At 37.9% G+C, this 23861-nt stretch overlaps 1 protein-coding gene across 1 annotated transcript in view; it reads left to right on the top strand.

Annotated features, from left to right (window-relative positions):
• The window catches only part of ADAM28 (ADAM metallopeptidase domain 28), a 49371-nt gene that overhangs the window by 9421 nt on the left and 16089 nt on the right, over positions 1–23861 (top strand). The window contains exons 2-12 of the mRNA XM_032470840.1: positions 1647–1715; positions 2158–2301; positions 6053–6129; positions 7982–8060; positions 9163–9239; positions 10875–11070; positions 12957–13028; positions 13929–14000; positions 18672–18841; positions 21360–21444; positions 22842–22972. Of these exons, the coding sequence (XP_032326731.1) occupies positions 1647–1715; positions 2158–2301; positions 6053–6129; positions 7982–8060; positions 9163–9239; positions 10875–11070; positions 12957–13028; positions 13929–14000; positions 18672–18841; positions 21360–21444; positions 22842–22972 (1172 nt within the window). The remainder of the gene's footprint in view (positions 1–1646; positions 1716–2157; positions 2302–6052; positions 6130–7981; positions 8061–9162; positions 9240–10874; positions 11071–12956; positions 13029–13928; positions 14001–18671; positions 18842–21359; positions 21445–22841; positions 22973–23861) is intronic.

Genomic DNA, 23861 nt, shown 5'->3' with positions numbered 1-23861 from the left:
GGTGTACTTATACACAGAGTAGCAGGAGGCTGCAGGGAATTGTCAATACCATCAGTTAATTTCTAGCAGGAGTAATTTTCTTACCTCTTGGCACCTTATTATTTTGAAATAATTATGATAATTATGAAAATTTTAACTCCATGGAAAGAAAATGACTGATTTAATGTTCCTTTAGGCTTTTGAACTTCAGTTATGAACCTGTTTTAGATTAGTGTTATGATTTTCATTTCCCCAAAATTAATTAAATAGAAATAAAAGATGCCCAGCGATTATCTCTGTAACAGCAAGAAGTAAGTTACTGAGCGAACTTGTGATGTAATTCTTGAAGTATGTCTGTGTAATGAGACATTTTATCACAACTGATTAAAACTCTATCCAAATGATCATCACCTCTTCAAAGAGATTTTAGGAGATTATGTATTTATTTGCATAAAATCATAGACTACTTGAACTGTCTTTAGGGATCATTTAATCTACCACCTATTTTCAAACAATTAAAAAACCGAAGCTAAACACAAAGTCAAGGTGTTCTAGTGTTGCTGCCATGACTGTAAGTGTTTTAAGAGTAAATCTTGAGCCACTGAAATAAAAGCCATTTCCCCACATTTCTGACCCAATGAATTTTTAGCCATTTAATCACTTTTTCAGTTCTTCCAAGTTAGATGCAAATGGCTCTTGAATGGTGAAATGAATGAAAGCCATGGAAAAATGATAGAAAATTGACCTCACTAGGAATTTCTGCAAGTTTCTGCTTTAGTATCTGAAGAAAGTTTGAAAAAATATTCATACTCTGCCTGGGTATGTGCACAGTTATGCCAGGTGACTAATGAAAAATACTGTCTTTATTTGTTAAAAGACCAACCACAGGCACATAGATTTACATTGTCATGGAATTTAGGTTTGCATACGTTAATGAGTTAGGACTGGTTTCTAGTTCTCTCAAGTCCCAATTAGGCAGCTGCTGGGTTGGGGCCATACATTGTGCTTTGGTTCTGCATCGATAATCTTCATGGTCCTGCGGGTCCCTCAGGCTCCAAAGCTCTGGTCTGTTAACGTTTCCTCGGGCACTTCTTTGCACAGAGCAGGGACTGGGCCAGGTGGGCAAATAAAAAAGAAAATAAAAAATGCATTCTTAGCTTTGAGAAAACTGAATTTCTCTAAAAAAATAACTTCTAGAAACAACGTCAATATGAGAATTCAAGATGCAGGTAGAAGGTTGAATGAGACAACTTTCCAATTCTCTTCCCATATAACTGCAGACTCAAAAAGTTTGCTTCCAGTAACGGTGTTCTAATTGTCTTCTTCTCTAATTTTCATTTTTTTTCATGTTTTGTATGCAAAAAAATGAAGGTTTGTTTGTATTGCAAAAGTCAGCCTATTCTGTGGGGCTGGCATCAGAGCCTTTTCTTACCGATTTTGTTTCTCTCATTAGTGTAAAATATTGCTGTTGGAAACCCCAGGAAAAATATATCAGAATCTGAAATGGTGTCCACTAGCTATTTCATCTTTATAATGCTGGGTAGTTTTCAGAGTTTTCAGAGTGCTTCAACTCAACTATTCTGACACTGATTAGCTTCTTAGAATTGGCGTGCTTCCACCCTCCTGTACTGGCTTTTGCCTGTACCGTTTGCTACATTTCTCTGCAGGGGACCCAGGGTGGCAAAGAGGAGTGGGAAAATTCAAAAGAAGTATGTTCACTAACCCGAGAAACACTGGTAAACTTTCAGCAGGGAAATAGCTGAAGAAATTAGCTGAAGCTAATAGCTGAAGGTTAAAGCCAAGATTTGAGAAGGAGAGCGGGTTTCTGATGTTGTTGATCTCTTCTGGTATCTGCACATTTGTGACTCTCTAACATAACTCGGTTGAATCATATGGTAAGTCCATTTTTAGTTTTTTGAGGAATCTGTACTGTTTTCCATAATGGCTGCACCAAACTATCTTTCTACCAGTAGTGTAGGAGGGTTCCCTTTTCTCCACACCCACTCCAGCATTTATCATTTGTGGGCTTTTTAATGATGACCAGAAATTGACATACTGTAAACTGACTATACTTCAATAAAAATAAATAACTCAGTTGAAGCCCCTGTGTGTGACATCATTCATCAGCAGTGCGATCAAGATGACCATTACTGAATAGCCTATGTTAGTTCTGCTTAGCCAAATCTTCTCTCTCTTTTTTTTTTTTTAATTTTCTCAGTAAATCCTATAAAAGAACTCCCTGGAGTGAAAAAGTATGAAGTGGTTTATCCCAGAAGACTTCATCCACTGGATAAAAGAGAGATCAAGGAGCCAGATAAACAGGTACAGTCAAATCTTTTGATTTAACAAAGAATTTTCAATATATACATATATACACACATATACACATATACATATATGTATGTATATGATATGCATATATAACAGTATTTAATATGTAGATATAGATACATATTTTTGTATATATACACACTCACATTTGTGTGTGTTTGGTTACCTTTATTAATCTTCACAATAACCCAACATTCTATTATAAGCTTTATTTTGAGTTAAGGTTCTGATAGTTGAAATAAACTGTCCAAGGCCCACAGAGAGTAAATTTTAGTGTTTTTATAGTAATCTATAATTTATTCTGTTACTTCCAAAGAAATCTGATACAACTTCTTTTATCTACCTAGCATCTAGACATACACACATACAAACAAAACTGTGAACACTAAAATGAAGTAAAACATAAAATATTGTGGCTGAATACATGCATATATGCATATTAAATTAGGATTAATTACTACAGTTTAACATAAAATTTACCTCTCTCTTTTCTAAAGAGACAACTATTAAAGTTTGTAGAATTCTTAGCACTTTATGAAACACACATTCTCAGTCAAGAGAGAAAAGGTAAAACACGGTGATTCATTCAACAGCAATTTTCTAATTACCTGCACCTGGAAGTCTTCTGCTGCAATCCAGGAAAATACAAATAAAAGAGACGTAAATGATAACTTTTTCATCTATCTCTTGTAAGATGAAATTCACTGGAAGCTCATATTCCCCAAATGGACAAATTTCTTCACAGATTATTTCTTCTAAAGCAAACCCATTTGTAACAGCAGAACCCATAGTAAACCCTGTTTCCCAAAATAACTGTCTCTCAACAAAATGTTTCCGCTAAATTTATATAGGACACACATGCATTGGATTCCCCATCAATATGGCTTTCTTCACATGCTTTCTGGCAGTCTCCTAAAATTGCCAGCTCCCTTTTTTCACTGAATATTTTGAGATTGAAGCTAAGTTCTTCAAAACTATCTTTGTGGTTTCTGCATTGAGACTGTTGGTCTTCCTTGGGCGAATAATTGATGAGCAATTGCTTGAAACATTTAGCATGTGTCGGAGGAGGGTTTCTGTATCTACACAGATCTCAGTCTGGATAAATCACTTCTCAAGGCAGTGAAGAGGAGGACTCTTGTCATTATTATACAACTGTGCCCTCTGCTGGACCAGAGAACTGAGACACCAGCATCACCTGTTAGGTGTCCCAAAAGCATGGCCCCATCTTTCTGACGTCATTACACCTGGCTGCATTACTTAAGATTTGAGCTGGAGTGAAGGAATCCTTTGGACCGTTTTCTGGGAGGGCACTGAAAGCCAAGGCAGAATCTTGAATGTTTTATTCATGATTGTATTCTTGATTGTATTTTATATACATAGCATAAGGAGACATGAATAAATATTTGTTGGATAAGTGAGCAAATGAATAAGTGAACAAAAGGACAAATGAGTGAGTGAGCATAACTAAAACACATCCCCTACCTACCTGCAAAGATGTATATTCAACAAATACTTAATCAAGGTCCCTGATGTTGAAACGTACATTCTAAAGGTGGTCACTATTCTTCCTAGGATTCAGCCTTTAGATCACACCCTTCTTTAGAGGTCAAAACCATCTTGCTGTTGGCCCGTGCCACAAAATGGAATATTTGGCAGCACAGCGCCTCCCCTATATTGGGAACAATTTCAAGCCTTAGTTGGATCCACCAGAGCCCCCTGAGGCCTTGGATTCCTGTGTGGACAACAGCAGTGCTGTTACGATCAGGAAACTCCCTGGGCTTCTCTAGGGTGTCCTTTGTGCGCTCACCAGCACCGTCTTGACTTTACAGATCTGCTTCCATCCCAGAACCATCCAGGCTGTGGCCTTCCCAGTCCACCCACTAAACCTCACACATGGTGTTTCTCCTGGAGGAAATTTTAATTTATACATCCCTGTGCCCAGCTAATCTTACTCAGGGGGCTCCAGATCATTTCCTTCTAGTGGAAGCTCTCTGAATCAAGGTGCCTATTTTCTTTCTTAACCCACTGTGTAGACCCTAGACAGAATACAGGTAAGACATTGTAGTAGCAGGCGTTGCTCTCCACCGTGAACTTCTACTTGAAAAGCACAGTTACAGTGTCACCTGGTGGCCCTTTTTCATAGAGACTCTGGTTTCTTTCCTCACTGTTTCCTTTCATTCATAACCTCTATGCCAGTGTCAGCTGAAACTTCCACTCCCAAAACAGTGATGTTTTTTCTGAAAAAACCTCCAAATAGTATTTTGTATGAAAATCCACTAAAATTCATTGCTGACAGGAAACAGATACCTGGAAGGTGCTTCTATATAGAAGGTCATATCTTGTCCCCTCTGAATATTTTCATTCTCTCTGGCCTTTCTTAAACCTGAACGATAAGTAGTTATATTGATTCCCCATGACTTTTGTTTTCAACCCTCAGGCTTTTTTCCAGGTCCTGTTATTCATGAAAATGAACTGAATTACAGCAGCCTCCCCTCAGCTCGACCCACAGTGTAGGATGTTTATAGTTTCGGATTTTTGACACCAGAGATGACTAATAACTTGTAATTTAAAGGAAATCTGGGCTAAAATAACTGACCTTGGAGACGGCAAATCCCTCTACAATATCCTGACCTGATGACTCTTAACTCTCAGTTGTCCCTCGATGAGCTCAGGTCCTGTTCCAGCCAGGAGAGGGAGGAGACAGGGAAGGCTTGGCCTTAGGTGAAATACGGCCAAGGAAACAGCAATCGGTCCGTAGTCAGTGGTGCTCAATCACGTGCGGTCCGCTATAGTTGATCCCTTTACTAATAACAATAACAATAACAATGTCCCAGTGAATTTGTCGATATTGCCATGTATTAACCGTTGTAACCATGGTTAATGAACCCTGTTTTATAGAACTAAGTCGGAATTCAGTACCTGACCACTCTTCTTTGAAATCCTCGTGTCTCCTCCTCTCTGTCTCCTCCTGTACATATAAATCTGAACTTATAATAGTTCTCCTTTTCCACATGAGTTACTTGAGGTGACATTTTTCTCTTTCTAAACACCTGAGACTATATTTTCTTCCTGAGGATCTCGTCCTGCCTTGGGGTACATATTCTTGTTATTTTGCCCATATTCTGACCTCCACTTAGCCTTGAGATCTCCAGATCAGAGATCATCAGAGAGAGGCTTGCAGGTCTTTGGGTCTGTATGCATACTATTCCTTCTTCTCAAATAACTAACCCCCACGCGCATCCCCACCTCCCACTTCACCCGGCTAATTCTCAGCTTACACGTTACTTCCTCAGGAAAACCTTTCCTGCCCTTAAGATGTCAGACATCCTACCCTGTTTCCATATTTACACCCCTTACCCTATAACATAACTCACTTTTATTGGCTGCCTTTCCACAAGATTATAAGCTTTCTGACAGTAGGTACCAATTTTTCCTGCTTTGAAGTCTGTTTCCAGAACCAAACAGTGTCTAGCGTATACCCAGCATTCAAATAGTATTTGTAGAATGTGTAGATGGATGGATGGGTAGATGGATTGGTATAAAGGTCTCAGATAATCTGTGTCTTCAGTTGGCAGGTGTTTTATTTGTTAAAGGACGCAGAAGCAGACATTTGGAATTATAGAGACTACTGTTCAAAGAAAAGCAGGCATTGCTTTCTAATGATTAAACAGATGGTTGCAGCCACAAGCATATTGGTGTGTGTGTTTTTAATTACCAGTAAATGTTTGTGCATTTTTTTCAGGACAAATTTGAAACGGAACTGAAGTATGAAATGACAGTTAATGGAAAAATTGCAGTGCTTTATTTGAAAAAAAACAAGTAAGTATCTTTACTTCTAGTGTTAGCCTCCCCAACAGCAAGTGCGCAGGTGGAAAGTGTTCTAATTCAGCCTGTTACTGTTTACGGCTCACGCACCTTGGCTAGTCTGCTTGTACTCTCGGCTGTCCCGAGGGGCTCAGCGAGTATGTGTTCCCACTGAAGTGGTAGAGACACACTGAGTAACAGAACAGTGTATTGTTAGTTCTGGTTGTAAAACACAATGCATGAGGTGCAAGCAGACATATAAATTTTATCAATTTTTATGAAATAGCACATAGATTTTTAAATCCTTCCCATGCATTGTTGCATATTTGTTATTCTAACACTGAAAGATTAGATATTAAAACAAATTGCAACTATTTTCACCAGAAAAAAAAATATGTAAGTTAAATAAACTCTAGGGTCAAAAAAACAAGTCAGTGGTCAAACCAGAACTGGGGGCTCCTGATTCCAGCACCAGTGCTCTTTCTACCCACCCATCCGCTAAGCCTCCGTGTTTCTTATGCATTACATTGTCATTCTCTTCACTGAATTCACCGAGAGTCAACATTCCTTTTCAAATTTCGCTGCCTCAGCTCTCACCCAGATCTTGATCATCCTATATCCAGACTGTTTCAAAAGTAGTTTTCCCTAATTCTGTGCTTTCAAACTTCTTTTCAATCCCTAAGTTGTTCAAGGACAGCAAGATTATTTTTCCCCTCAAGCAGACTGTCACCTTTTGCAAAAAGTCACAACTGACTAGAGTTTGGAAGCAGTGTAGTACAATGGAAGTGAAATCATACAGGCTTGGAATTCAGGCAGGCCTAGATATGATTCTTTGCCACTGGAACTGTTTAATTTCATCTGAAAAAAAAGGAGACTAATATTTATCTTGTAGGATTGTTGAAATGACTAAATGGTTTACGTAACATGTCTAACACAGTGGCCAGTATAGAGAAGACATTTTATCATACTAGTTTACTTCCTTTTCTCCTTGCCCTTCCTCTTTTAAAAAAGTATACTGTATATATGTATTTACATGGAATATAATGTGTATGTGCAACCTGTAATAATTTTACATAATAAAACTGAAAAAGGGAAAAAAAATAAATAAATCTGTTATAAAAAAACAACAACAAGGACCTACTGTATAGCACAGGGAACTATATTCAATATCTTGTAATAACCTATAATGGAAAAGAATCTGAAAAAGAATATACATGCATATATATATATATATATATATATATATATATATATATATATAAAAACTAAATCATTTTGCTGTACCCCTGAAACATTTGAAATCAACTATACTTCAATTAAAAAAAAACAAAAATTTAAAAAATTTTTCTGATAGTTCCAAATAAATAAATAAATATTCAGACTCCTGTTTGCTGGTGGGTAATTGAAAAACTTTTAAGAAGCACAGTGAAAATGCTGACAGAGCCCTAACTACCAAATGCAAGTCAATTTGCAATGCATTTCCCAGGCTGCAGTTGTCAACAAGCCGCTGGTAACTGACAAGGACTGAGTGAAAATGTAGTTACCCTAAGCTGGTGAGGAGCACTGTTCTTTTCAGTCATTTTTATCCACTTTGCCCTCAGTTCCATTTCTTCCCCAAATCTGTCCTCAGACAAGCATGCCAAGTTTGATGAGGCAGTAGACATTGTTCCACTACTCAGGCTTGTCCCTGCCCTCCCCCATCTGTCCAGTTTCAGCATCCCCTTCACGCTTGGATTTGTCTTGAGGGGCTAGGAGACTGAGCTCAGGAGGTAAAACTTTCCTCCACAGCCATTGAAAGCCCTCACTTTGATCACTGGACTTTGCAAATTAGCACAAGTAAACATGACTTTTCTTCTTTCCCCCTCAGGGATCTCCTTGCACCAGGCTACACGGAAACATATTATAACTCCACTGGAAAGGAGGTCACCACGAGCCCACAGATCATGGTAAAACAGAGTATCCTAGACTCATTGTTTATTGGGGTGTGACCCACACACCCAGAGGCAGTGTCATTGCCAGACAATTAGAGAAAGTGAAGTAGCCGAGCAATGATGTGTTCTTCAGAAGTAGTCATTTCTTACTAGATCCGCCAACATTTTCACAGTCTGATGAGAACACATTCCTTGGCAATATGGTGACCCTTTCCAGCCTTCAAGGACTCCGTCTTGGAGAGAGGGCAGAAGGAGCTTCTTATTTTCATTAGAAAAGTGAATACTTAAAGTCATCTGTTATTCTTACTCAATGCCAGTCACCATTCTAGATCGTGTAGTCTCTCAACCTCAGAACTATTTCCTCACTGGTAGAACTGTAGAATCTATGTTTTCCCTAAATCATTTTCACTCTTGACTCCTATTCAGAGAAGAAGACAGTATGAAGTGGTATGAGGGGTGTTTTATCAGCGTCATCTTTTCTGAGCTCCATTTTCTGTTGGAAGGCCTTCAAGCATTCTCTTCCATAGCAATGACACGTGGGCCAATACCTCATCTGTCCCAAGGTAGAAAGGCATATTTGACTGAAGTACATCCACATGAAAAAATGTTAAGAGGGAGCATTTTACTTCAAGTGGTGGTAGGGGTATTAGACTAATCCAGTTAGTCTGGTGGAACTCTTCGGATAAATCAAGAACTAACACAATCAGGATGATCCATTCATTGGAAAGAGCTCATACACGTTAGGAAAATTTAATGAGCAGTTAGCCAAGGGAAAGAATGCCTGTCTGGTGTTTCAGGGGCTCAGGTTTTAAACTTACATTTGTGAGTTGGTTTCTTCCAGACTGCATTCACCCCGTTACCCTTTTCCTGCAACAACAAAATTGACAACGTTTAGTATACGTCCACTAAGCATTTGGGGTTATTAACTAAATATTAAAGATTTTAACCACAAAACGCTTCTTAAAATTTTTTTACAGCTCTAAATTGACTGCTGTTTAGCATAAAATGATTTGAGAACATTAAAGATCTTGTTTTAAAATTTCAAATTCAAATTTAATAGCGAGTCTAAAATATAGGCACACTTTTCCCTTGTAAAACCCTTTTTCCTTTTCCTTAGGATGACTGTTACTACCAAGGACACCTCGTTAATGAAAACGTCTCTGATGCTAGCATTAGCACATGTAGGGGTCTAAGGTAAGCCTTCATGAAGGTTTGTGCATACCCGTGATGATGATGTGTGCGCGTGTGGGTGTGTGTTTTAATAACCGGAAGACTCTCAAGTATAATTAATTATATTAAAGTTAAGTATGAATCCTAAGTGCTCGAAAATTTTGAAATTTGAAGTTAACACAGCTTCTCTTCCTAGTAGTTTGTCAATTACACATCAGAATTGCTTGCAGAGTTGTTTTTGTTTGCTTGTTTTCAAAATATAGGTTTTCGAGTTCTAGTTTTACAGTCAGAATCTTTAGGGAGTGGGATCTCCTCTCTGTCTTCTCTCTCCACTCGAAACTGTCTCTCTAGCTTGTCCTTTCCATGCCCATGACATCCATTTCTTTCTGGGTGTTATGACTCCGCATGTATCTGTCTCCAGTAAGATAACGATTCTGATGCCCAGACTTGATTATCTCATCTCCTCTTCTGTATCTCCATGTCTCTTCATATCTGGATATCTTAAGGAATTCTCAATCTTAATATACTCCAAATCATACTAATGATATTCTCCCTAAGGTTGTATTTTTCCAGTGTTGCCTATCTCAGTGAACGGTATAGTCAATCAAGCACTCGCCTCATCTAGAAACCTAGGTTCCTTGATGACTTCTTGCCTCGCAAATACCCGTTTTCAATCCATTGGTAAATCCTATTGATTATGCGTTCTAAATATTCCTTGAGATTGTTCACTACATTCTCTCTCTCCTGCCACATCCTTGTCCAAACTGTCGTGACTGTTTATGCAGACCATTACAATAAATCACCTAACGAATCTCCCTACATCTACACTCTTGTCTTCTAATTCCATGTACACTTAGTCCAGACTCCCTGTTATATGTATTGTACTTTTTCTTGCTAGCAATTATCTACTGTAATTACAGATATTACATATATGTCATATATATAATTTATTAAATATATTAAATATATAAATATATATTTATTTATCTTCCTTATTGGAATATAAGCTCCATGAGAGGAGAGACCATGACTCTTTTCCTGTTGCCTTCTGCCATTGCTGCAATGACTAATGAATAATGGGTACTCCCTAAGTAATGGTTAAATGACTCTAGCTCAGGACTTCAGCAGAGAGAGTTGAGAAGAAATTGCTAATATTCATTGATCATGTGCTTTACATATTATCTCTTTCAGTCTTTACAACAGGTATTATTATTTCCATTTTATAGATGGGAGAACTAAAGCTATGTGAGTTTAAGTCATTTTCCCACAGTATCCCATCTAGTAAGTGATAGACCCAGAATTTTAACCCTTATTTATAAGTCTCTGAATTCTCTTTTATTGTCAGTGTACCTTTAGAGCAGACAAGGCAGGGGAATTGAAAAGACATTGGACTGAGAGTCAGGAAATTTCCATTCCAGTGCCAGTTCTGACAGATTAGCTAAATGACTGCAGTAGTCACTTCTCCTCAACAGGTCCAATTTCCTCATAGAGAAAATAAGTTTCAGTAATCTCCAAAGTTCTCTACAGTTTTAATATTGTACTATATTCTATTCCTGCAAGCTTGGAGTGCTTTGGTATTGGTAACTTTTTGGAGTCGATAAATTTTTAGTGCTCAAAATGGGAGTATTTTTAGGAAGCTTGGATTCCCGTGTTTTTCAGGGGTTACTTCAGTCAGGGAGATCAAAGGTACTTCATTGAACCTTTAAGCCCCGCAAATCACGACGAACAGGAACACGCACTCTTCAAGCATGATCCCAATGAAAAGAACACTGACAACCGCACCTGTGGGATGGATGACATGCTGTGGACACATGGAGTTGATTGGAATGGGGCCCCACCTGTCACCTTTCTGGTTGTATGCCTACTTGCATTTTTTAACTGCAATGCTCTGATGTATTCTGTCCTGTCTTCCCTGGGTTCCAGTCTTGGCAGCTACAATTGACTGAAACTTTGCAGTCATTGTTCAAGCTAGTAGACTACAGAGACATGAAAACCTTATTGCACATTGATGATTTATTTAATAAGTGTGTATGGATCAACTATTATTGACAACCGTGTGCAAGAGTTAAAAAGGTGCACAGATATAACATGGCCCTCTAGAAGCAGACAACTTTCATGATGCTACAACACACCACCCAGGTGTAAATCATTATTATTGCTTTGAGATAAAATATTCTGCTTCCTTCATGAATGAATTCATTCAACTAATCTTTGCAGTGAGCAAAGTGAATACAGGATTTGCCCACAGGAACATAGAATATTCTTTCATATCTGGAATTCAGCCTCCAGTCATAGAAGAAAATTGACTGTACCTTGTGTTTGAAACTGTAAAGTATATACAAAAATCTCTGTCATCACTGCCTTCATTTTCACACCTCTGCATTTAATCCCTAGAATAGCACTACTTATCATCTGATATACCCATGTTTGTTTATCTACTGTGAACATCTGAAGCACAGGGACCATGTCTGTTTCACCCCATCCCCCTAGTGCCCAGAGCACTGTTGGTGCACAGTAAGTGCTAATAAATATGTTGCTCCCATGGAAGGTGGGTGTATTTAGACAACACCCAGAAGTCTACTTTTAGTAATTGGTTCTTGTTAATGGAATCTTATTAAAAGCCAAACACTTCCAGAAATGCAAGATAATAAACTTTGATGCTTTATTATTTGATACAAATTATGTATCTGATACTTTTTAATGGGATAATCTGAAATAGGCTGGGACCTGGGACCCTTTGCTGCAGTGCTTACACCTTGAGCAACAGAATACAAAGAAACTATAAGGAACTAAAAATGACTGTGTGCATACCTGTTGGGGAAAATTATGAGCAATAAGATACAAAAAGACCAAAATTCAACTGCCACTTCTGAGGTGTTTGGGAACAGAGGCAGAGTACTGGGCATGATCCCTGCACATGGAACCTTGAAGTGGGTGGGCCAACCACCTAAGCCACCCATCTAGCCTGACCCATGGGTCCATCCCTACCCTTATCCTATTTAAGAGACCAGCTCGCCCCCTCCCCCTCTTGGGGAGCAAGCAAGGGAACCTGTTGCTCATTTTCACTCCCTCCTGCTGCAACATGAGTCCCAGTAAAGTCTTGCCTGAATTTCTCCTCTGGCCTCTTACCAATTTCTATTAATTAAAGAGTCCAAGACCACAGGTCAGTAACAAATACACTATGAAACATGTATTTTGGTTTTGTTTTATTTTGTGGAAAGAAAAAGACTGAAAATAGGAAAGCTTGGAATGTGGGAAAGAGATCCAGCTCTGAGAAGTAAAGAAACAGACTAGGTGTCATGGTTCTGGGCTGTGCATCATTGTTAAAGGAGGGGGTCTTCACTGGGATAGGAGTAAAAGGCAAGCAAAACAAAACAAAACCCTAGGAGGTTAACATGTCTGTTTCATGGCACAACAGTGGAGAAAGTCCACTCTTCAAAAGATCTGAAGACTTTGGCTTTATTTTTAGCACTCTTATTGATTATTTGCGTAATCCTTTAAACTCTTTGGTAAAATGAAGGGGCCAGACTAGACTCTCACTAGTGTCTCTTCTACCTCTGTCATCACTGAGTCTTGTCTATAGATGAGTCTAGCTGGTTATTTAGAGTCAAATGGTAGGGTTGTTTTCCATGATTCCCAGGTATCAACCAGCTCTTACAAGATTACATGTTTCAAATTAAAGAATGACTCTTGCAGAGAAAGATATTGTCTTAGTAATTTTCCTTTTTATGTTTATTACAGAAATCCAAAGACCGGAAGTCTCGGGAACATAAGAAGTATGTAGAATATTATTTGGTCTTGGATAATAGTGAGGTAATTATATCAAATAAATGTGTTTTTTAAAATGCTCTTCTACATAAATTTATTATGTGAGATATTAAATATATGGGTAAGGTTTTAAAAATCCTGAATATGAGCTATTTGTTTTTATAAATTATTTTGAAACCTAGGAAATTTGACATATAATTAGAATGACATGGTTTCACCTTTTAAGGAATGTACATGTAATGTGATATGCATAAACTGGTTTTTTTGCACTATAATGCTCCTTTCTTACTGTTTTAAGAGCTTCAAGCTTATTTTCCAATTAAATTCCTTTGTCACTTTGTCTTCTGTTAAGTAGTTAAATCATTGATAAATTAAAGTTTATGCTCCTCAGGGAGTAGTAAATAAAAAAGAGTAATGAATAAAATCTTCCAAAAAAGGCAATTTGGGGGTAAAATTCATTGTTAATCTTCTTTTATGAGAATGCATTTTTATATATCGATTGTTCTGAACCTGAGATCCACACGAGTGATCTCAAAAGGAAAAATTTTGTGTTATTATGAGTAAGTTAGTTCAGACCCTAAAGCTTTGGCTCTCTTATTATACTAAACTCATTTACTGTTTGTACTTTTTTTACGTGAATAAACTTCCTCACGCTAATTCTGCCTAGCTTAGGAAACCACGGTATTGAAAATACATCCGGAACAACTCCTTAGAGCTTTACATTGGGCTGGTCCTTCAGGGGACGAAACATCATCTCTTCTCCCAAAGTGCTTTAATTTAGCTAGAGAGACACGGAAGTACTTTGTTTCTAATGCTTAAATGCTAACTTTTATAACTGACCATTAATTATAGTAACAAGTAAAATAAAGTGAAACTGTTTTTTTTTAAACTTCCAATTATATTCATTTCTCTCAATGTCTGTATTTTGTCTTGGCTGTTTTTTAGTTTAAAAGATACAATGAAGACCCAGAGAAAATAAGAAAGAGGGTGCTTGAAATGGTCAATTACATCAACATGGTATGATATATTTTATTAAGTGTAATTTTAACAGTTTTCTAGGCTGTGTCATTGGGTGTTTCTGCAGATGCTCATGAAGCCAGGAAGAAAAGCCCTTACTCCTTAGGCTAACACTGCTGACTGGCTCTTGAAGGGTGACCACGACTTTGGTGACTTAATTAAATATTAATATTACATGAAAAAGATGTTTCTCACCTACTTGCCATACTATTCTCAGGTCCATGAAGGTATAGAAGGGGGTTTTGTTTCGGTGGTTTTTGTTTTCCTACAGCCCAGTAAGAAAATGCTGACAAACAAATCTCCATAGAAAACCAATCTAAGGAAGAAAACAGAAAAGACAACCAAACAACAAACAAAATAAGCCAAGCTCTGGTACAGTCAATCCCATTATCTCATTTAATCCTTGGACAACCCTACCATATTATTAAACTTAATTTCTAGCTAAAGGATTATCTTCTGAGAAGCAAAGTAACTTCCCTAAAATCAGAAAGTTAGGAAATTATAGCAGTAAGATTTGAACTTGGAATGGTTAGATTTTAAAGCCCATTTCCACTGTATAATTGTTGATTCTGTCCTTTAAACATGATTTTATCATCTAATATCCAAAAACTTTTAAAAAGTGATTTTTTTTATCCCTTCTGTTGAAATCTTTTTAGTTTCTGAAAGCTGAATGTATAGTTAGCCTACTTAGTTGAAATAGCTGAGTCACTCGTGGTCCTGCAAATCATCTAAGGATAGAAAGAAAATGAAGGTGGATTTAATGACCAAGGTCATAGCTCATCTCACCACAAAAATTATGCTGCTTCCTCTTAAGGAGCCACAAGAACACCTACTTTGTGCCAGGTACTAGATTACAGAACTAAAATAGGGAACAAAACAAAACTGACAAATATCCCATTTTTCAAGGAGTTATTCTTTCCTCCTGGGAGGGAGTTAACATTCTTGTTCAAGGAGGCAAACAAACAGGTCAGCGAGTATGTAAGATGATGATAAGTGCTATAAAGAAAAATAAAGCAGGATTAAAAGAGAGACGAGAGACTGAGATATTTCGGGTGCTTAGATAGGGAACACCAAGTAGGGAGATTGTGTCATAATTCAGGGCAGGAGATGATGGCAGCTTGAGATAAAGCAGTGTTGGGGAACCTATTGAGAAGAGCTGAACTCTGGATAGAGTCGACAGGGTTTATGAGGTGGGTGGGAGATAAGACATGTAAGAAAAAGAGAGGAGTCAAGTGACAACTTCAAGAATAGGGAACAATAGTAGGGGATAATGGAAATCTGTCAGAGGAAAGCTTAGGATTTCCATTTGGGACACATCAACTTTGACCTGTCTCTCTGTATAAAGATTTCTAGGTGGAAATGCTGGATATACAAGATTGGAGTTCAGAGTAAGGTCTGGGTGGTGATAGAAATCTGTATCTTCAGTACATATAGATGGCATAAGATGCCGGTCAACAAACTGGCACCTGTGAACCTACTTTTGCCTGTCCCATTTTTATAAAATAAAGCTTTATTTAAACACAGTCATTCCCATTTGTTTACATTGTCTATGGCTGCTTTCCTGCTACAATGCCAGAGGTGGTGAGTAATTGCAACCAAGGCCACATGGCTTCAAAGCCTAGAATATTTTGTATCTGCACCTTTACAGAAAAAGGTTGCCAACCCTGGTGTAAGACCATCCAAGGGAGTCGGTGTAGATAAGTTGAAAAAAGACACAAAGATAAACCCTTGAATAACTTCTTTGAGAAAAGGTAAGAGTGGAGACGAGATCAAGAGGAGACAGTGAGGTTGAAAGAAAACTAGGAGAGATGCTGTTTCAGAAGCTGCTTGAAACAAAAATCTATCAAAGGAAGAAATGATCAATGATGCTAGATGCTTCTGAGTTTTGCAGCAAAGTGTGTTACAGCTCAGTTGTGACAGCAGCCTGGATCCGGGCGAGAGACCAAGCAGCACTTGGAGGGTTGGAGAACTCAGGTTTATTACGCCAGCGGGTCCAGAGGAGTTAACACTCCAAGCTCTGGACCCCGTCTGTTGGTTTACACAGGCTTTTATAGGCTGCCAGTCTAGACTTTGCAACATTTTGTAACATCATATGCAAATAAGGTATAACAAAAGTGACTAATTAGGAACAAGCTTTGTAGAAATGGACCAATCAGGAGTGAGGGAAATGGACCAATCAGGAGTGGTAGAAATGGGCCAATCAGGAGTTAGCTCAGGGAACCAACAGAATCTTAGGGGTAAGTTCCACTTTCCTAGAAGTAAGCCATTTCAGAGGAAAAAAGCGAGATAATGCCCCTGGGCCAGGGAACCGGATGGTGCTAGCAGGAGAGTAATGGCCCTGCCTGGAGGTCCTGCTGGTCTTTTTTTATGGGGCTTCCCACCTCATGAGGACCAGGAATTGGCCGTTGGATTTAATAATATGGAGGTTCTATTATAGGGGCAGGGGATTAAGAGATACAAACTATTATGTATAAAATAAGCCACAAGGATATACTGTACAGCACAGGGAATATAGCCGATATTCTATAATAACTATAAATGGAGTGTAACCTTTAAAAACTGAATCATTGTATATATACTTGTACACCTGCAACTTATATAATATTGTATATATCAACTATACTTCAATACAAATTTTTTTTTTAAAATAGAAGTTATTGATCACCTGAATGAAGCAAGTTTCTGTGACATGGAACAGTAAATAGGGAGTCCAGTAATGAGAGAAGTAGAATTGGAGACAGCAAACACAGAAATTTTTTCCCTCCAAAAGTTTTGCTATACATGGGAGCCAAGATACGGGGCTTAAGTCAGAGGAAGAAGGACATAAAGAGAAATTCTCCCCCTGCCAAGATGAGTCAACCTTTTCGTGCTAACCACACAGAAGGCTAAACCTGATGATGCAAGGAAGATAGAAAGCCTTGCTGGAGTAATCTCTTTGATCTGGGAGAAATAGCAGGTCCCGTGCATGAGGGGAGAAGTTGGCCCTGGGCTCACAGACCGTTCATTCATATAGGAAAGAAGGGGGAACCCAGGTTGTTTGAACAGGTGTTGGGCCGGTGGGTAGACGGGGTGGGAGCTTGTGGACGTTCTCTTCCGGCTGAGTCTATAACCTTCAGTGAACTTGGAAGCAGGGGCCATCTTCTTAAAGTGAGGGTTTCCAAGAAAGTGTCAGAATTTTTGAGAAAGAGGAGGAAGTATGAAAAAAATGTGCAGGAGGCTGTGAGAGTGAATGGATTTTGGAAATGGGGCGGGTTTGCTGGAGGATGGTAAGGACCACTTGAGGTTAGCAGTCGTGGCTTCTAAGAGAAAGCAGCCAGCATCGTGTGTTTCCCGTGTCTGTGTCTGGGGCTTGGGGGAGGAGAGACAGAAGGCAGAGGTGGTTTTAACCAGGACTGGAGTTTTGTCAGGTGAGTAAAATGAAGCAACAAAGGAGTGAGGAAGTTGAGAGGAAAAAAACAAGGAGAGGTTTTGAACCTGGTTAGATTTTTACTTCTCTTTTGATGATAATTGCATTCCTCAATGCTTTTATTGTTTCCCAAACTACTGGGGGAAAAAAATCTCTCCTCAGGTTTCTCAGCAGGGAGTTGCCCCATGAGAAAGCCTGTAACTGTGCAGTTTTCCCCCCAGCTTCACTGGGATATAATTGGCTTATTACACTGTATAAATGTGAGGGTTCAGTGTGTTGATTTGATGCACATACATTGCAAAATGATTACGTTAGCTAACCTGACGGGTTGGCTAGCACCTCCATCACGACACATGATTACCATTTCTTTTTTGTGGTGAAAACATTAAAGATCTACTCTCTCAGCAATTTTCAAGCATATAATACAATGTAATTAACTATAATCACCATGCTGTACATTAGATACCCAGAACTTCAGCATCTTGTAACTGGAAGTTTGTGCTCTTCGACCAGCACCATGCAGTTTTATAAACTACTGTAAAACTATAAGTTTTTATCTTTAGAGTAAATGCATTGTCTCATAAGCTTAATTCGTTGTGTCTAAAGGCTATTCTATATGCATTGTAGATTATTTGGTTCAGTCCAGTCTTAGAGGACCACTGCCTTTATTGTAACTCACATATGCAGGACTTTTTCACAAAGCGTGTTCCTTTTCTAGTGCCCAAACCAGCACAGAGTCAAGCTTGCTAATTCTGAAATAGTATGACTCTGAGAAAGTTACAAGCATTTGAAGAAACATACGTACAATATTTCTGGAGGTTGCAAGAAGGAGAAGTTTGTTTTTTTATTTTTTTATTTTTTTATTTTTATTTTTATTTTTTTGGTGGGGAGAGGTAATTAGGTTTATTTTAATTTTGGAGGAGGTACTGGGGATTGAACCCAGGACCTTGTATATACTAAGCATGCGCTCCACCACTTGAGCTATACTCTCCCCCCAGAAGTTCATTTTAATAGGACTTTTGTTCAAAAAAAAAAAAAAAAGGGAGTTTATAGGCCTGAAGTATCTAAGAATGTCTGCCTTCTCTGCAAGTGGGGATGCTAACGTCTGCCAGAAAAGATGGTAACTCCCATTCCACAAGTACTTTTGGAAAGGTTTTCACAGTGCCGTTGTAAAGAAGTTTGAAAAATCTAAAGTACCTTGAAAACATTAAAAAATAATAGCTCCATTATGAGTTGTTGCTTTGCCATTTATTCTCTTTCAACAGCTTTATAAAAAGCTCAATACTCACGTGACCTTAATTGGGATGGAAATCTGGAATGATGGGGATAAGATACCGGTAACCCCAAATGTAAGCTTGACCTTGGACTATTTTTCTAACTGGAGGGGTTCCGTCCTCCTAAAAAGGCAGCGTCACGATGTTGCTCAGCTAATCACGTATGTATCGATTTTCCCCTTTGCACATTCTGTGATATTTAGCACAGACATTTTTCAAAGCAAGTGCTATCTCAGGCTATAGGGTAAGAGGAAGTTGTTTACACACACAGCATTAAAATTTTAGAAAGTATTCATTTGGATGTTGCGTTGACCATACTCTTACTCTGTTCCCAGTATTTGGGTTTTTTTCTCTCTCTTTTATGGAGAAGCTAATAATTTAGCAATGATTCATAAGAAGCTTGTTTGTTTTGACTGAATCTAACACTGAGGAAAGACAGGTTTACATAATGGCAAAAGAGATTTAGATTCATTGTTTTAAGAGAACTGGTTCACCTTACCCACCAGTCAGGACAAATTTCTAGGATAGAAGGAAAATTGAACATTATATCCTAATCCCATACTTCTACCATCCTGCTGAAATGGCTGATTAGTGACTAATTTTAAAAAAAAACCATAGGAAATCAATTTAACAGCTATAAATTACACAAGACTGCTGAGTACAGGCCTTGAAAAAATTCTGCTGGATAGTTTGCAGCTGGACTTACGTTGCAGCAAAGAATGACTTAAAATCACTTGAGTTTCACTTCCTGAAAAAATAGTGGATGTCATGGGAAATAAGTGGACTGGGTCCTGGCCGAATTAATTAATATTCTGTGCTGGTTATCTATTACTGCGTAACACATCAGCCTACAACCTCCTGACGTAAAGTAAGTCTTCTTCATTTATATGTCTAGTGCCTTGCCTGGTGCTGGCTGGTCATCTCTTTGTACATACAGCTTTTCATGTGGCTCACTTGGACTTCCTTCAACATGGAAGTCTCAGGTTTCTGGACATCTTGCAAGGAGCTGGCTTTCTCCAAAAGAAGCATTCTAAGAGGCTCAGGACAAAGCTTCAAGTCTTTTTATGACTCAGTCTTAGAAATCACACATGTCACTTTTGGCGTATTCTGTTGAAGAGAAAGTCATAGATAGACCTGTCCAGTTTTAGGGAAGGTAGTACACAGGCGAGGAAGCCGGCAAGGCTGGCTCATGGGGTTTCCCTTGAAGGGCAGGTGCCACAGTTCTTTAATGTGAAAAGATGAGTTACGGACTCAAGGGCCCACCATGGGACAGAGCTCAGTTTTTGGAGAGATTTGGTGATTTTCCAGGATCTCACAGATAGTAAGTAGTAAGGGAATTCAACTCTTACCAGACTCGTTCCAGGACCAAGCTCAAATTGTAGGAGAATGTCATATTGTCAAGTAATAGGGTAGAGAGATACAAATCATAGCCAAGTTGATAGATGTATAGATAAAAAATGGTCATACAACATCAAAAGTAGATTTCTTGAATGGACCAGAATATGATAGGAGGAAATAATTGCCCTTTCACATGTAAATTGAAAGCCTTACTATTTACCCAACAAATTAACAAAATATACCTATACCTAGGCATAACCAGGTATGAACCTTTGAGTCCAAATATAGTTGACTCCATAATAGGGGAAGATTTTATTTTTTATAAAAGAGCTGATAGTAAATTAAATCCACAAAAATGCAGACTTAAATATAAGTAGTTTTACAATGTAATTTTAAAAGAGAATGTAAATGCCTTAGATCTTTAAAGCACCATGTATGATACAAAGTATCATTTCAAAATAACAGATATTGAAAACTCCATAGGGAATGGAAAGTGAGAGGAGATTCTCTAGCTTCCACATGTGTGATGGAAAAATGAATCCCCTCCATTCTTGATGTTGATAAGTGGGAAAATACAGGTTCAACTTTTTATGTGAATGCATCTCCTAAGGGAATTTTTTGAATGATGTATGCCTTGTGAATTTCTAGAGAGAAACCAGGACCAGGGTCTTGAACAGATGGCAAAGTCATAATAACAAGAGACACGTGGAGTCATTACCAGTTGAAAGAAAAACAGAATGAAACAAAATCAAAAAAAGAGATTAAAATGACTAAAGGCCAAACATACCATCTATGTCAATAAATTACAAGTGGCTCAAATCCCTCTTCAACAGGATGAATATTTCAATTGCGTAAACGCTTCAAACACAAAGGCGCCCAAACTCCAAACTCCAAATCCAGCTACAGCTAAAACAGTGCTAAAAGGAAACAAATGAAAACATACAAAAATATGTGAGGGAAGTAATTAAACCAAAGAATATATGATAATACTAATATTAAAAGAAAAAAAATACATATATAAAGCAAAACATCTATTAGAACAAATAAAAATCCCTCTTTATTTCCCAACAAGGGATGAATTCCACAATGAAAAATACAGTAATAATGAATGAGAGATATAAACTATTAAAAGTGATTACATCCAGAGGCTTGGATTTGGGTGGTATGACAACTATCGTACATATAAAAAAAAAGCCTCATGCAAACTCAAAAACTGAGGGAAATACTTAAGAGTGATGATTCACAAGGTGAGTTTCTCTACTAATCAGGGTTCTGGAGGAATTGTCTACAGAAAGTGTACTTAGAATCATATGTTGTATCCATTTCTTTCTTTTTTTCCAGGGCAACAGGATTTTCTGGAACGACTGTGGGCCTTGCTTTCATGTCTACAATGTGCTCTCCTTATCATTCTGTCGGCATCATTCAGGTTTGTTTAAACTGTTGGTTCTGCAGTTCAAGTCTGTCAAACGCTGTTTTGCTGAATCTGTTGAGAAGATCATGGAGTTTTCCTCCTTCCTGCTAGACAGTGTCTACCTGGCTTTTACTTTTTATCTAATTCGACAATTTCTGTCTTTTATTTGGTATATTTAAATAATTTATATGTAATGTAATTATTGGGTTTTTTTGGACTAAAATCTTTCCTCTTGCTAAGTATGTCCTATGCCATTTATTCTATTTTTTTCTTCCTTCATTAGCATTGAGTAATTTTAAAAATAATTTATCTCTATTATTTGCTTTTTATTGATGTTTAATTTTAATGGTGCCCTGGGGTTTATTATACATCTCTGCTTGTCTGTTTTGCCTTGAAATAGTATTAAGCTGCTTCACGTGTAATGTAAGGACGTTACAAGGGCACATCTCTCATTACTCCCTTCCATCCTTTGTGCTGTTTTTATCAGATGTTTAACTTCATATACGCTATAAATATAAACTGCATTGTTATTAATTTTTCTTTAGAAGTCATCTTTCAATGCAATTTAAGATGAGAAAAAAATAGTTTTACGTTTGTCTAATCTTTCCTGTTGCTTACTTTGTCTGCATTCCTAACATTCTTCATTTCTTTGCAGAGATAAAAGTTTCTATCTGGCATAATTTTTCTTTCTTCCTGAAGAATTTTTGTTTAATATTTCTTGTAATACAGGTCTGTTGTCAGTGACTTCTTTCCATTTTTTATCAGAAGATGACTATTTCTGTCTTGTCTTATGTTTAAGTCTTGCCATTTTGAGTTTATTTTTGTGTATGTGTTGAGGGAGTGTTCTAACTTCATTGATTTACATGCAGCTGTCCGGTTTTCCCAACACCATTTGCTAAAGAGACTGTCTTTTTTCCATTGTATGTTCTTGCCTCCTTGACTTCAGACAATACTACAGAGCTACAGTAATCAAAACAGCATGATAGTGATACAAAAACAGACATATGGATCAATGGAACAGAATAGAGAGTCCGGAAATAAACCCACAAACTTTATGCAGTTAATCTTTGACAAAAGAGGCATTACACACAATGGAGTATCACTCATATGTGGAATCTTAAAAAAAAAAAACTTATTTACAAAACAGAAACAGACTCACAGACATAGAAAACAAACTTATGGTTACCAGGGGGAAAGGGGGTAGAAAGGGATAAATTGAACTCTCAATTTATGAAAATGAATATATGTATATTCATGTATGACTGAAGCATTGTGTTGTATGCCGGAAACTGACACAACATTGTAAACTGACTGTACTTCAATAAAAATATATTTAAAAAGTACTTGATTACAGCCCAAGTGATAATTCAGTTTGCAAACCAGAGGCTCTGTCTCCCTGTTCTCTTCCTCAGGACCATAGTGACAACGTGCTTAGAGTGGCAGGGACCATGGCCCATGAAATGGGTCATAACTTTGGCATGTTTCATAACTCCAAGTTGTGTAAGTGCCCGTCTACAAACTGTGTGATGGACAGAGCCCTAAGGTGAGCGTTTCTGGGAAGATGCTGTTTATCCCCACTCTGGGTTCACTCAGGGCAATGCTCCTCTTTTATGTTTTCTTCAGCCAACAGGTTCACACTTTCAAATTACTCAATAGCACATCGTCACGGATGTGTATCTATACAAAGCTACCTTGTATCTCATCTCTCTGTAATGTTTTTCATCAACTGAGACCTCGTTTAAACATACTGTCTCTGCTACTGGGGAGACATGCCATTGTATCCTCATCTTGTCTCCCCGAGACCTAGTGTCAGAAAATCATTAGCATCTATTAAATTTTCAGGGAATTCAGCTTGGGTGGTGGTTGGGGCAAAGTTCTAGGAGAAAAATCTGATTAAAGAAGAATGTTCTCACAGGAAGATGAAGAATCTTTGAAAAGGGATTACACATTCCTGCCTTGCCTTAGGCGAAATTGCCCTGGAATTTTATATTTAAAAACCCCACAATCCCTTTTATATGTTGACTTCTCTTTCGTAGTTCCCTCTCCCAGCTGACTCAAGCTCGGGTTAGTCTCCCAAGCCCTTCCACAGAGGAGGATACGGCTGCATGCCAGTTACGCATCTTCTGTCATCCCTCCCAGATATCATTGTGTTTTCAAATCTCATCTTTATTTGGAACCGAGAGTCTGTCAATACAAATCCCTCTGAGGGAAAGTGAATTCTTACACGTGTAGATAAATATGATTTTTACTGCCTTTAGGACTGCACCACCAAAATGACCTAGGCTGAATAGGATTACCTAGATAAATTAGAAGGATTTTTATTTTATTTTGCACATTATATTGCATGTAAATACATATATACAGTATATTGCACTTCTTTTAGCTTGCATATATGTACTAATTATTGTTTCTAAGAACAGATTAGATCTTTA

Source organism: Camelus ferus, chromosome 31 (assembly GCF_009834535.1).
Source record: "Camelus ferus isolate YT-003-E chromosome 31, BCGSAC_Cfer_1.0, whole genome shotgun sequence".
NCBI classification, from domain to species: domain Eukaryota; kingdom Metazoa; phylum Chordata; class Mammalia; order Artiodactyla; family Camelidae; genus Camelus; species Camelus ferus.
This window is presented reverse-complemented; position numbering and strand designations above follow the sequence as displayed.